Genomic DNA, 14396 nt, shown 5'->3' with positions numbered 1-14396 from the left:
AATTAAAAATTAGTCAAACTTATTAAAATCATGATATTTTGAAAACTGACAACAAAAAGTGTAAACAACTTTTTCTCGTTTTTTTTTTTTTTTTTTTTTTTTTTTGTTTGTTTGTTTGTTATCAAACTCAAATCCTGGATCCGCCACAGGATCAAACCAAACTCCATCTATCAATTAGTATCATCTTACATACATATATAGTCGTTTTCATTAACTTAACATATTAATGACTTACGTGTAGAGATTCACTAGTGTAGAGGAATGTCGGATTTTTTGGTCTGATGGCTTCGTGCAAGGGGGTTAAGGATGATTATGCTAGCATATTAACACTACTAATTACTTTATACTTTTATAGTTTGACTTTTCGTCTCTAAAATGAAACAATTATATTAAAATAGGTTTATTCTTGGTATCTTCTAAAAGCACTATTTTGTTTTCTATTGTATAGTAACCTTGACAGGTTTACGGACTAGTAGAATTTAATTTTTCTATTTTTCTTTTATTTAATTGTACAATTGACATTTATTTGTCCTCTCAGCATAATCAAATAGTGTTACAAAATTATAAACCAAATTTAATAATTCTAGATATTTATGTAATAATGGTTATTAAATATTCAGTATTTATGGAACAAGTGGGCTAAGTTGGTATCCATCATTCACTTGCTTCATATAGAAACCTTTATTTTTTATTTTTTATTTTTATTTTAAAGAATGAAATACTGATAAAATGATTGCATACAAGTTATTGTAATATACTCCGACCCCTTCATTTCTAAAATGCTTTGTAAATTTTTTTTTTTTTTTTTTTTTAATTTGTGAGACTATCATCTTCAAAATAAAAAGCATTTAGAGATAGAGTAAGTAGTCTTTTAAATAATTACGAGTATTACCTTTTTGTCATGCCATCCGATATTACGTCCATTGCCTTGTACACATCAGTCAATTTCTATGGTAGAACAAGAGTGAAATGTGTATGATGCAATGATGCATGTAATTGCCTTAGTATAAGGCTGTTGCAAACAACTAGGTGAGGAGTATCGTAAGAAAAACGATAAAAATAGCCAACTAGGTGACTTTTTTGACCTCATTTTGATTGAAAATTTATTTGGTTCTTATAATTATTTATTTCATGATACTGATTGGATTTGAGAAGATTGAAAGAGTGTAAAATTGTGTGGTGGTAATCCCCATATTTATTTAGAATTAAAACATAAGCAAAATGTAAATAGCAAAGGTTAATATGTGAGTTTATTTATTTATTTATTTATTTTTATAATTTAAATCTTAAAGACTTGTAAAAAGATTTTTTTTAATATTACTTTTGAAAGGTTTAAATTTAGTAAGAAGGTTTAAAATTCTAGATTATATTAATTTGGGGGATGGTTATTTTTTTATTTTTTGTTGAAAAGAATTGATAAGATAGAAAGATAATTGGGTTAATGGAATTGTTGTGAGAATAAAGGTGTGGTGCGTACAATAAAAAAATACTCCGTATTACAGAGTTTGAAGCAAAATTAAAGAGATAAATCAGACTAAAAAATAGGATAGATATTATGAAACAGCGGGAGTATCTTATTGTCCTAAACCGACAAAATTCGTCGGCATTCCTATATAGTTCAAGAGTTGTTAGCTTAGTGTCACATGGTACAATGTATAGTGATGTGTAACTTTCTATACCATGCCAATTATATTATGCATGCATTTAGTGCATATACTATATAGCAGTTGTAATAATAAACCAAGTATGACGACAGCTCAATGACCTATGTATGTGTCCTAAACTACACACACACCCATATTAATGTGTATGACGGGTCCATGCAACTAAGTGATTTGATTATTTGAAATTGCAATGCATTAAAAAAAAAAAAAATGGGTCCATGATTTTGTGTGGCAAAGATCTTATCACACTTTAGTCAAATTGGCCAAGTTGATTTTGCTTTAATTAATTGCTTAATTTTATGCATAAAACCTTTCATATAGATTATACGTATATTATTAGGTTTAGTAACAATTATGATTGTCACATCTTATTTGGAAATATTGAAATATCAACATCTTATGGAATTAATAAGTCAAATTAATCTAGCAAGTTAAGTTGGGTTCGTGTTGATGAATTAAATTCAAATTGTCAATATGTGCAAGTGCTACTAACGAACCAACAACGGGTAGTCCTCAACCAAGAGTCCAAGACGAGTAATTTTGCCAAACTCACTTCACTTAATTTGAGTTTAAAAGTAAGATAGTTCAAGTGTGACAAGTAAAATTATTATTTTACTTATATCCATAACTTATATTTAGTACAACATTTTAATTCAAATCTTGTATTAATACCCATCAAAAACATACTCATACCAACCCGCTTTCCTTGCAAGCAGGTTGCAGTGCGGAATCATCGATCTTCCATCGATACTATAATACCATAAAAGCCCCCACGTGAGGTATTATAGATACCTAAAATTAGTAGGTTGTTGGTTAATGAAGTGCCCTTCATTACCCTCAACTAGTCCCCTTCAAGTCATGAACTAGTGGATTAAAACATGTTGAGCTTAACTACAAAAACAGCTAATCATAGGCACTTTTTTCTCATTATTAAAAATTGGAAGTTGGTGACTGTGTGAGTGTGTGGGCAAGCACACCAACATAAAGGTCCACATTAGATCCCCCACAACGTCACCAATTAGTCCACTCATTCATTGCACCCTCATATCTTTGCTATTTACTTCATCCATCTTTCATCCTTATCCAACTAACTACTGTCGTTTTCAAATAAAAGTTTCATTTCATCTAAAAATTTTGTAGGAAATTATGAGTTTTATTTCACTATTATTTTTAATTTTGTTATTGCCTTTTAATTAACCAGTCTGCTTTTTCTAATATAAACTTATATTTTTAATCAAGAGTAACGTAAATTCACAAAACTCACTTTTTTTAGACATAAAGAGTACAATTTCTTACATAAACTCATCTATTTTAGATACAAGTATTTATATATGTTCTTCGATATAGCTTTGATAACTTTGAATGTTATATGTATGAAGTATTAGTTTTTACTCATATATTTTGAGAATAATTAATCTCATAATTTTTCTACCACATCTAATCTTTTCTATAAAATAATCTCCCATTAATTACTTAAACAGGATAATTTGACGCTGGTTAAAACCGGTTAAAGCCCTACCTATGACATCTGAACATATATAGGTTTGGTAAATATACTTTAATTATATAATAGACATGTCAAGAACAACATAAAAAGGATAAGAGGTTTACCAAGCTAACACTATATATATAAACTTCCAATCTTTCATACTTTTCCACAAACAAAGAAAAACCCGATCAAAATCCAACCATCACATTGACAAAATCTTTAGCAGCCACCAAAAAAACAACAACAACAATCTTTAGAATCAATCACATAATATATCATAAAATGAGTGATCATTTTAAGGACATACATAAATTATTTGGGCAACCACCTTCACAACAACAACAACAAAGGCCATCACCGGGGGCTCTAGGAGTGAGCCCCGGTGGTTTAACAAACCTTTTCTCCGATCCTTTCCCGGAGAGCGAGTTCCGGTCTTTCTCTGACCTCCTAGCAGGAGCCATCGCTACCCAGTTACCCGCCTCGGGGGAGCTGAGCTGGGGAAGCGATAACAAGGGACAGAATGATCAAAATGGTGGTGATGTTGGAAATTCAAGTTTTAAGCAAAATAGGCCAGTCGGCTTGGTTTTGCCACCGGTTGCGCCGGTGTTTAACATTTCTCCGGGATTTAGCCCCTCTGCTTTCCTCAACTCACCTACATTTTTGGTACTCTTCTTCTTCAAATTTATCTCTGAGTTACATATTTTCACCAACTTGTAAATATAAGTTTTTTCTTCTTGTACATTTCTGTTATTGTTGTTTGGTTTTATATCCAATGGTTTCACATAAAATAATAATCTTGTGTAAATTTGGATTATCAATTATGGTTCATCTTCATGAAACGCATGAAATTATAATTGTATGAAGTATAGTTTTTATAAAATTCTTAATTTGGTTGATGAAGTAGACATGTACGATCGTTGACTTTTTTTTTTTTTTTTTTTTTTTACCAATGATATTTTGATAGTTTAACATAGGCAATAGCTTTATACTACGTATATTCATTTTATTGGACAATCTTGTAAAATGTGTAAATGGATACACATTTAATCTACAAGTCATACACGTACTGTAAAATGAATGTGATTATTATTGTCATGGTCCATTTCAGCCCGTGTTTTATTTGATTGTACGAGTTGTCCTATGTTGATTATTCACAGGGAAAACATTTTGTGCTAAATTTTTTTCCAATCAAATGGAGATTTCAATGGTTTTATAGTTTCATACATTAATTTAACTTAGTTTAGCTCATATTAATGTTATAAAAAATATGTAAGTAGCTAAACGGAGATGATAGAAAAGAAACGAAACAATCTCGAACAAGAGGAAAATGTGTCATTGTTTCTTTACTAATAAAAATAATTAATATTTGGAATATTTTAACTAGGAGGATAATGAAAGTAATAAAATTTTTTGATTGATATTTGATATATGAAATGCAGAGTCCATTAGGTATGTCTCCACAACAAACCTTAGCACACATAACAGCTCAAGGTCATCTCAACATTCAACCAGACACAAATCAACATTCATCCATCAACTCATCGATGTCGAATTACCAACCTACAATCTTCAACTCATGCACAGCCTCTCGGCATCCAACAGTACCGGACCATCCGAGCCACGAAAGGAGACCTCATACGAACTTCCCAGTAGCAGTTGATAAACCAGCTGATGACGGGTACAATTGGAGAAAGTATGGACAGAAGCAAGTGAAAGGAAGTGAATATCCACGAAGTTATTATAGGTGTACTACTCCTAACTGTCCTGTTAAGAAGAAGGTGGAACGTTCATTCGACGGCCATATAACTGAGATTATATACAAAGGTCAGCACAACCACGAGCGGCCTCAAACAGGCAGACGGGGTAAGGATAGTGGTTTGTTGCAGCTTGCTGCTGGTAGTGGTTCGGAGGGGCAGTTTGGTAATTCCGTGTGGCCGGGTGGTGTAGGAAGAGAGCATGATTCTGCTCAAGCAACATCTATTCAATTACATGGACCAAGTGATAGTGAAGAATCTGGTGAAAATTCTGATCTTATTGAGGATGATGATTATAATGATGAACCTAAAGCTAAGAGAAGGCAAGTACTCTTTACTTATAATACTATGTTTTGAATGGAATTCTGTATACAAGTATTTCGTACATTGTTGTGTTGTGTCGAATCAAAATTTTTCATGTCCCCCCTTTTGTGTACTGTATTGTGTCAATATCAAATGAAAATAAATATTCTTTAGCGTATTTATGGTACACAAAAAGTAAGACAGAGGATTTGAATTCTACACTGATATTGAGAAAGAACATTTCTATATGCCACTTTCAATTGCTAAAGCTTAAATTTTTAACACATAATGTTTGATTTTGTACTATACTCCATAATGATTCATGCAAACATGACATTGCTAGAATATTTTTATCATCAAAAGTACTTTTATAAAGGCACTTTCTAATCATATTATACCACTATATCAAAAGAGAAGTCGATCATACATGGTAACAATTGGTAATTTGTACTATTATATTCTCATATTATTTGTTTCTTTAGTAATAGAACACCCTCTTGCATTACCATAATGCCATGCAATACATGCATATTAACTCTCTTAAAATGGTGAAAAGGCACTAGCTGCTTTTCTTAAGAAGAGATGATGTTAGAGTGAAATAAAATAACGTTTGGTGTATGTTCATGCTCCTGTTTGAGCAGGAATGGTGGAGCAGGGCAATCTGATGGTTCCTTCACACGCACGACGATGACTGAGCCGAAAATTGTTGTGCAAACAAGAAGTGATGTTGATCTTTTGGATGATGGCTATAGATGGCGCAAGTATGGTCAAAAAGTTGTCAAAGGCAACCCTAACCCAAGGTCAGTTATTATTTCTCCTACAATCTTATTCTCTATATATTCTAGTAAAATTATGATTCATTTCCAATGTTAAGAGATTAATTATAGATTCATTCTTTCATTTGAATTTAACATTTTATGTCCAACATCAACATAAACAATTAGCAATTTACACAATTTTTGTACTTGGTAGTATAAATTTGCCAAATTTTCACGTACAACCAATGTACATGACAATTAGTACCACACAAAGCTTTCCCAGCCAGTTAAAAAGTAGTGGAAAACTAGGTTAATCCATACAATGCGCGGATGTTAATAATAAAAATATAATTATATAAAAAATTATAAAATATATTTAAATAAAAACATGTGAGAGAATATATTTCGATATGGATTCCGTAATAATAATAATGTGCAAGTTGATTAATTCAAAAAAACGTGTAAGTTTATATTTTTGGAAGTAAACTTTAGATTTTATATAAAGTAAAAGTTATAATTTAGATACAAATCTTTTTTTATTTATTTATATATATATAAAGTAAATATTTAATAATATGTTGCCAAGTGTCCTTTTAGTTCGCTTTTAGTAGTATGTAATAGATAAATAGATTCTATATGGTGACCTCGTGTTTAATAGATATGTCTCATATATGTCTTAAAAACGGTTCTAAGTATGAGTAGTTACAATATCCTCCATCCTCATACAGGAGCTACTACAAATGTACTACAATGGGGTGCAAAGTCCGTAAACACGTAGAGAGGGCATCAACAGACTACAGTGCAGTAATAACAACCTACGAGGGCAAGCACAATCACGACGTTCCTGCTACAAGAGGCAGCAACAACACTGCTTCTAACATTGATACAACACAGATGAAGATACACAATTCTGTAGGGCAGGTGAATTTCGGAACCAACAATGACCAAAGGCCAATAACTCTACGCCTAAAAGAAGAAGAACTCGTAATTTCTTGAAATCAATCAGCTTAGTAACAAGTGCATTTGATAATTGATCCCTTTTTTTCTTCATATACTTTGCTGGGTTTGTTCGTTTGTTTCTTGGCATGCTAACCTGCACCAAAACTGTATATAGCGCGAGCTGAGGTAAATAACTAAGGGTGTAACAATTGTGATAACATGGAGGTTTATTGACGAATTGTAATTTTGTTTTAAGAGGGGAGATGACAACTGCAAGCTAATTGTTGTAAGTTTTGCAGAATCTCTAGCCTAGTGTATGTACTAACCATATTTTCAATCCTCCATTTTTGTGTGTAAATTAAATTGGGTGGAAGATTTGTATTTGAGAAACTTAATTATATGGGTTATGGTGTTGAATTTCACAGATACTTCCTTTGTTTTCTTGAATTATTGCGGTTTTTTGGGTTTTTACGTTTATCAATAATACACAACTTACACCATTGATGTTACTCATATCAGTTATTTTACAATTAATTAAATATATGAAAAGTTGATATTTAAGAGTATTATTAACAAATTTTATGAAGATTACACATAAACGTATGATTTTCCTTGTGAATGAATAAATCACAAAAGAAAGTCATACGAGAGTGTAAAAGTATAAAATTAAGTTGGTACAACTTAAGAAGAATTAGGAGTATCAATAAAAAAAAAATAAAAAAAAAAAAAAAATAATAATTATAATAATAATAATAATAATAATAATAATAATAATAATAATAATAATAATAATAAATCTAAATAATGTACATACATAGTGTAATGAAGTGTGAACCTTGAGATGGGCATGCTAGTTCTAAAGCTCTACTATTCACCAAGCAATGGTTATTGTAATTGGTTAGGGATTCACTGTATAACCTTGAGATGAGATCACGAGATTGAAAACTCTATATTTTGAGTGTTAAATCTATTAACTAATACTAAAACTCAACATGCTTACATCATTTTTGACACATGTCGAGCTATTATTAAAAAATTCCCGTCAAAACAATATATGATGTCATCTTTAAGTTTTTTTTTTTTTTTTTTTTTTTTTTTTTTTTTTGGTTTTGTTGTTGTTATATATTCTACTTATCTTATTTTTTGGAAAAAGATGCATCATTAATGTAATATTATTTATACTATTTTTAAATATTTTCATTACAACATGCCCCGTTCACTTCACCTTGTTTTTGCTGAATTGAAATTATTTTTACTAAATTGAAATTATTTTTGCTGAACTTAAATTATTTTTACTGAACTGAAATTATTTTTGCTGAACTGAAATTATTTTTTACTGATTTCCTGTTATATTTCTTCTTTAAAATTACTGATTTTTACTAAACTAAAATTATTTTTACTAAACTGAATTTATTTTTACTGAACTAAACTTATTTTTGCTGAACTGAAATTATTTTTACTAAATTGAAATTATTTTTACTGAATATTAATTTTTTAAGGTGAAGTGAACAGGGCCTATTCAATAATAATTTTTTTTTCTCAATTTTAGTTTTAATAATTTTGGCCTTATTATTTTATTTTTCTTATACAAATTGCATTTGTTTATTCCACATGAATAGCCTTATTTTAATATAATATCATAAATTAATTATGAAAAAAAATTATTACTATCGTGCATTGCACGGATACTAATCTAGTAATTACCTAATCAAGAGAATTCTTGATTAGTAAGGGAGATTTTAGTTTATTTTGACTTTTGAATCAGTGTTTACCTGCATACAAAGACACTTAAACTAAGATCGAGGCGCAAAGAAGTAGGGGTGGGGGGGGGGGGGGGGTGTGGGTTGGGGTCGAGTATACCCACTCTAATGCCTTATGTAAATACTTGATAGAAAACTAGGACATAATCTTTCTCTATAATCGTGAACAGTTGAATTGAACGTACGTGCCATGTTATCTCTTCTGGTAAATGTATAGTAGCGGTAAATGTTTTGGCGGTTAGGCCTTAAACCTTTATTAGATCATTGGGGTTTTTAGTCCTTAACGCTTGATACGAATAAAGCATGGCCCAAAGTCTTTTAACTCCTTATCATTAGCTTAACACAAGTCTAACGAATCAGGATTTGGGTATGGACATTAAATTGTACACCATGGGCTACATTAGATAGGTCCAAATGGCTTCGTTATTTGAGCGACCAAAATCTCTCAAGATTTTAGATGGCTGGCGGTGATGATCCCTGATCCTTTTCAATCAATTCAATGTATCTTGCGTGGAAATGTTTAAGGAATTAAGAAACCTTAAGAGTCGTTGTTCAATTAGGTTGCTCTTTACTATTAAAAACTTACTAATTAGGATACCCCCCTATCCCAAATAGAGAGGTTAGGCACATGAAAAAAGGCAAAATGTTAAGAGATGGAATTCTCATTCTCAAAAGTTTTGTATTAGGAAGGAATCAACATACTTTCTTCGTTTTTTTTTAGTTGCAACACTTTTCTATTTTGAAAATTGTTAATTACTTGCAACACTTTCCATTTTTAACGTTTCTTTCTCTCTATCACTCTCCTACCCACATGGGTTTCTCTTATTTTTCTCTCTATCTCTCTCCTCTTCAAAAATTGTCTAGAAGACTATGAAAATAAAAGTGTTGCAACTAAAAAAAACGGAGGAACTACAAAATATAATGTAATGCATTAAGCAATCATATACTCCCTTAGCTTCATCACATAAAAGTCATTCTAAGCCCTAAAAAAACAGATCGTAAAAGCCATGGAAATATTTTTTGGACAACTATTAGACTAACGTTGTTACTCCGTATACGAGTCAGGTGAAAAGCATGTTGGAAGGATCATATTAAGAGTAGCAAAGATGCATGTGTTGAGATTGATATGTAGGAACATCTTAAAGGATAAAAATAGAAATAAAATCTAGGTTTATAGAAATATATAATCAATTCAATTTTCGGGGAATCATGGCTTTAAAAAATTTGTTTCATATTAGTTGGCATCATATTTTGTTGAAATATATCCTACCAAATAACACATGTTAGTATCCCACATTGAGAAAAGAAGAGAGAGTTACACACTTTATAAGGCCAAGGGGCTACTCCTCCTATTGTCATATGGTTTTGGAATGGAACCTCCTAGGTCTTGTGAAGTGGACTCTCTCTCTTAGTTTGCGGGTGCGGCACCAAAGGGTTCTCATGTGAGGGGGCGTGATAGAGTATAAAACATATTCATGGGCCTCAACCATCAGCTTAAGTTTAGGTTAATTTGGTCCTTTAAAGAATAGACCTTCCAAGTATCACCACATGTAAGTGTCCCACATTGATTGAAGAAGAGAGAGTTAATCACTTTATAAGGCTAAGGGGCTACTCCTCCTATTGCCATATGGTTTTGGGATGGAACCTCTTTTGGTCTTGTGAAGTGGACTCTCTCTCTTGGTTTGCGGGTGCGGCCCAAACCAGTATTTAACATAGTATCAGTGCAAATTTTCACATCTCCAATTTTATTTTTCAGCCATATTTCTTTCCTTTGTTGAGTATATAAAGATTTTGTTTCCATTTAATTCAAACTTTCTCTCTCTTATCAATTTTACAATATTTTCTTTCTCATTGTTCATCTTTGATATATTTTTTTTGATTTCTGGTATTGAATTGCTCTACACATTCAAGGTATTCAAGTTTTTCGATTCTTTTGTCTGTAAATAACAATGGAGCTTGCTACGAATTGTTCATCTGGGATTCTTCCTTCATTATTGGATGAATGTAAGTTTATTTATTGCTTTAATTGAATAATTTAGTGCTTTTTTGATTCAATGGAGTTTTTTTTTTTTGAATAATTTTGTGCTTTTTTGATTCAATGGAGTTTATTTTGCTAATTGATTATTTCATATACTCCGTAATTAATAATTTCTTAATGCTTGATTTTTTTTGATTGAATAATTTAAGCTTTGAATTTATATTTTTTTTTATTTTATATATGTGTTTTTGGTTTTGATTGAACAAAATCAATATTATAGTGTTTGTATATGTTATACTATTTTCAGTGATTGTACATGTTATACGTTGTTTGTTTTATAATAATATTATAGTGTTTTTAATTGAACATTTATTATGTTGATTATGAACAATATTTCAATAATGAATTAATCACTTTGTTTTTGTCGTTTTCATATTTTTCGAATATAAATGAACATTTTATTATTTTGATATGAACATTTTTCATCAGATACAGTATGACCTAATTCTAAAATGAACATTATATGCCTATATTATGTACATTTACTATTTTCAGTGAATAAAGATACAGTAATAGTTCATGAGGCAGACAAATCTGAATTAATGTTGAAGACTATTAAGGGTGATGTAGAGGCTTACGATTTATACAATGAGTATTCTTTTTAAAAAGGTTTTAGTATCAGGAAGGCAAAGACAAGAAGTAGTAGGCGCACTGGGGGAATGGACTACGAGAAAGTTATTGTGTTCAGATGAAGGGTTTAAAGACAATAAAAACTAAACACTAGAAAGTATGAAAAATTGGTGGACTGTACAGGTTGTACAACATTTGTTCAGTTTTCTATTGGGAAGGATGGTGTATGGCTAGGTTTAATGTTCAAACATTTGCTCAGGTATTAATGAACATATAGGTTTCTAAATTTGAACAACGTCTTATTCTGTATGAACAATTAGTTTATGATTTGTTATTATCATTTGAACAATTTTTTTTTTGGATTTTACAAGACTTTATTATAATGGTGCTCAGTTGATTTATTCAAATTCTAGCATTGAAGGATTAGGATTGGTTGTTTTAAACAAGGATACTACTCAGTCAATTGAAGGTAACAAAATTCAGAAGGATAAGGTAAATATGAACATTTCATTTTTACATTATGATTATTTCATCTTTTTATTATGAACATTTCATTTTTCGACTACTAACATTTAATTTTTTTTTATAAGGTTGATGATGCAATTATTCCTACTTAGTCAAAAGATCCATCTCATGATAAGAATGGTAAGGTAAATATAGTTGAACATTATTGTTTTCATTATGAACATTTCATCTTTCTATTTTGAACATTTCATTATTCGACCATTGTCATTTAATAATTTATAAGGTTGGTGATGCAATTCCTACTCAGTCAAAAGATCCATCTCATGATAAGAATAGTAAGGTAAATGTAATTGAACATTATTGTTTTTAGTTATGCACATATATAGTATTTATATACTTTGACATACATTTTATTTGTTTGAAGCATTTTAAAGCTGGAGGTGTTAGATGTTTATTTCAACGAAATTCTTTAAATGTTTGATCAATGAATAATAGTTTAGTAAGTATATAATTTTGCTATCATTGTTTTTTTTTTTTATTTCTTATTGAACATTTTTTTTATAGGGATTTTTGTCAACATTGAAGCATACTATACAAGATTCATCAAGATCTATACATTGAATCATACTATACTATACGTTGAAGCATACAATTTTACTTGCAAAGAACATATTTGATTTTATTATAAATGAATGAACATTTTATGTTGATGTTATGAACAATGTTATTGATAATCAATATTATGTGATTTTTTTATATTATTTGAAATGTTATCATTGATTTTTTTTTTAAGATTCTACATAAATGAATGAACTTTTCTGATTTATATGAGTTGTCATTTTAAAAATCAACTTTTTAATTAAAATTTATAATTTATATCAAAACATTCTATTGAACATTTTATAAAAAGAAAATGAACAATTTTTTATGTGTTTAAATGTAATTGCCTTTAGAATTGATAAGAGTATAAAAATGAACATTTTCAACGTATGAAATGAATTAAAACACAAATGTATCATCAAATATCAGAAACATATGTTTATATACATTCATCATTCAATATAATTTGGAATACTCTTTTGAAGAAATATCATATTGTATATTACAAAAAGACATATATTGTTTTGCATTTAAACATTTAGAAGTTAATCACTTTCTCTTTGTCTTCTTTTTGCTTCCATTTTGTTCATTTGGTGGTACTTGTTTCACTCAAAAAGCATCAGTTGTGCACAATATACGACCCGTAACTTTTTCAATTGATCAACCTAGTTGAAAAAATACACATAAGCAAAATATTTAACACAATAATTTAAAAATAGGCTCACATTTATAGAAATGAACATTTGATTTGAAAAGATGAACACTTGGGTTAAAAGAAATGAACATAAAGAGCACTTACATCATTTTTCAAGTCACAAATCCATTTTTTCTTAGGGTTAGATGTATACGTTTCCATATGCTTCATAAGGTACAAACCAATTCTCAAAAACATTTTCTGATTCTGGTTTCTTAAATTTGATTTTGATCTTCAATTGATTATTGTCTCTTGTATTCACCCCTTTAGTTTTGATAAACGTTTTTAAAAAATAATAAACATCCTCAACTATGAAAATGAATAAATGATCCCCCTAAGTCTTTAGTTAACTATCAGTAATGAACATTCACTCTTTAGATTTTGAACATTTTTATAATTGTGATGCCTTTAAACAGGTCAAACAAAATGAACATCCTCAACTATTAAAATGAACAAAGAAGTAAATTCAGCATCACCCTCTATTAAATTTTTGACAAATGACTAAATTCAGCATTGAATATTTTATCATCTTAAAATGAACATTTCGTCATCTTAAAATGAACATTTTCTAATACTATAATGAACATTTTCTAATACTATAATGAATATTTTCTAATGTTACAATGAACATTTTTAATACTAAGATCAGTTGAGAGTAATTATGCGTTCCAAACTATGAAATTAAAATGAACAAATGATTATGATATTGAACATCATTATAAATAAAATTTAGAAAATTAAGTCTTACCTGGCTGATCTTTTGATATCATTTAAAAGTGTTGGATCTATTATAAGAGTAGGATTTTCGCGCTTGTCATTTTTTCTAGCCAATTTGATGGCAATCGGAACATCTTCATCATCTTTGTTCGTTTTCACAAAATGAACATTAAATTTTTACAAAATGAACAATTAGTCAATTACACTATAACTACTAATATTAAACTCCAAAATCAACAACAAAATTAAAATTGCACTTACGAATCTTTGCTTTTAATATCCTACTCTGAACTAGCTTTTTCTCATTTTGAAAAATTCAAAAAAAAATATAGTTAGGGTTTTTATTTTTTGAATCAACTAGAAAATCAGGCTAGTTATCTTACGGTGCTAAACCCTCGTCGTTGTTGTTTCTTAATTCTGGCATTGATGATGTAATTCTTGTTCCCCTAGACAAAATATACAAAAATCCAAATAAATCAACCAAAATTATACAAAATTCAAAATGAACAAAAATCAAAATAAACAACCAAAAATGTAATTATCATACTGAAATTGACGCTAGAGAGAGAAAATTGTATATAAACAAAATCTATGTACTGATTGAACAGATTTACAAGTTTAGAGTGACATTCGTTGCTCAAATTA

General features: G+C 29.7%; 1 protein-coding gene across 1 annotated transcript; it reads left to right on the top strand.

The window, feature by feature from the left end:
- The first annotated feature begins 3122 nt into the window (after positions 1 to 3122).
- On the top strand, positions 3123 to 7415 carry LOC110735049 (probable WRKY transcription factor 4). Its single transcript, XM_021915175.1, has 4 exons — positions 3123 to 3816; positions 4593 to 5230; positions 5852 to 6010; positions 6697 to 7415. The coding sequence occupies exons 1-4, from the start codon at positions 3436 to 3438 to the stop codon at positions 6962 to 6964; spliced, it is 1446 nt and encodes a 481-aa protein (XP_021770867.1). The 5' UTR covers positions 3123 to 3435; the 3' UTR covers positions 6965 to 7415.
- The last annotated feature ends 6981 nt before the right edge of the window (positions 7416 to 14396 follow it).

The sequence above is a fragment of the Chenopodium quinoa genome, unplaced genomic scaffold (assembly GCF_001683475.1).
Source record: "Chenopodium quinoa cultivar QQ74 unplaced genomic scaffold, ASM168347v1, whole genome shotgun sequence".
Taxonomy (NCBI): domain Eukaryota; kingdom Viridiplantae; phylum Streptophyta; class Magnoliopsida; order Caryophyllales; family Amaranthaceae; genus Chenopodium; species Chenopodium quinoa.
This window is presented reverse-complemented; position numbering and strand designations above follow the sequence as displayed.

Excerpts from the sequence above, each read along its gene's own strand:
- LOC110735049 (XM_021915175.1), top strand. The coding sequence starts at position 3,436 with ATGAGTGATCATTTTAAGGACATACATAAATTATTTGGGCAACCACCT. Across the intron at positions 3,817-4,592 it reads TCAACTCACCTACATTTTTG|AGTCCATTAGGTATGTCTCC; the intron begins GTACTCTTCTTC and ends TATGAAATGCAG. Across the intron at positions 5,231-5,851 it reads GAACCTAAAGCTAAGAGAAG|GAATGGTGGAGCAGGGCAAT; the intron begins GCAAGTACTCTT and ends CTGTTTGAGCAG.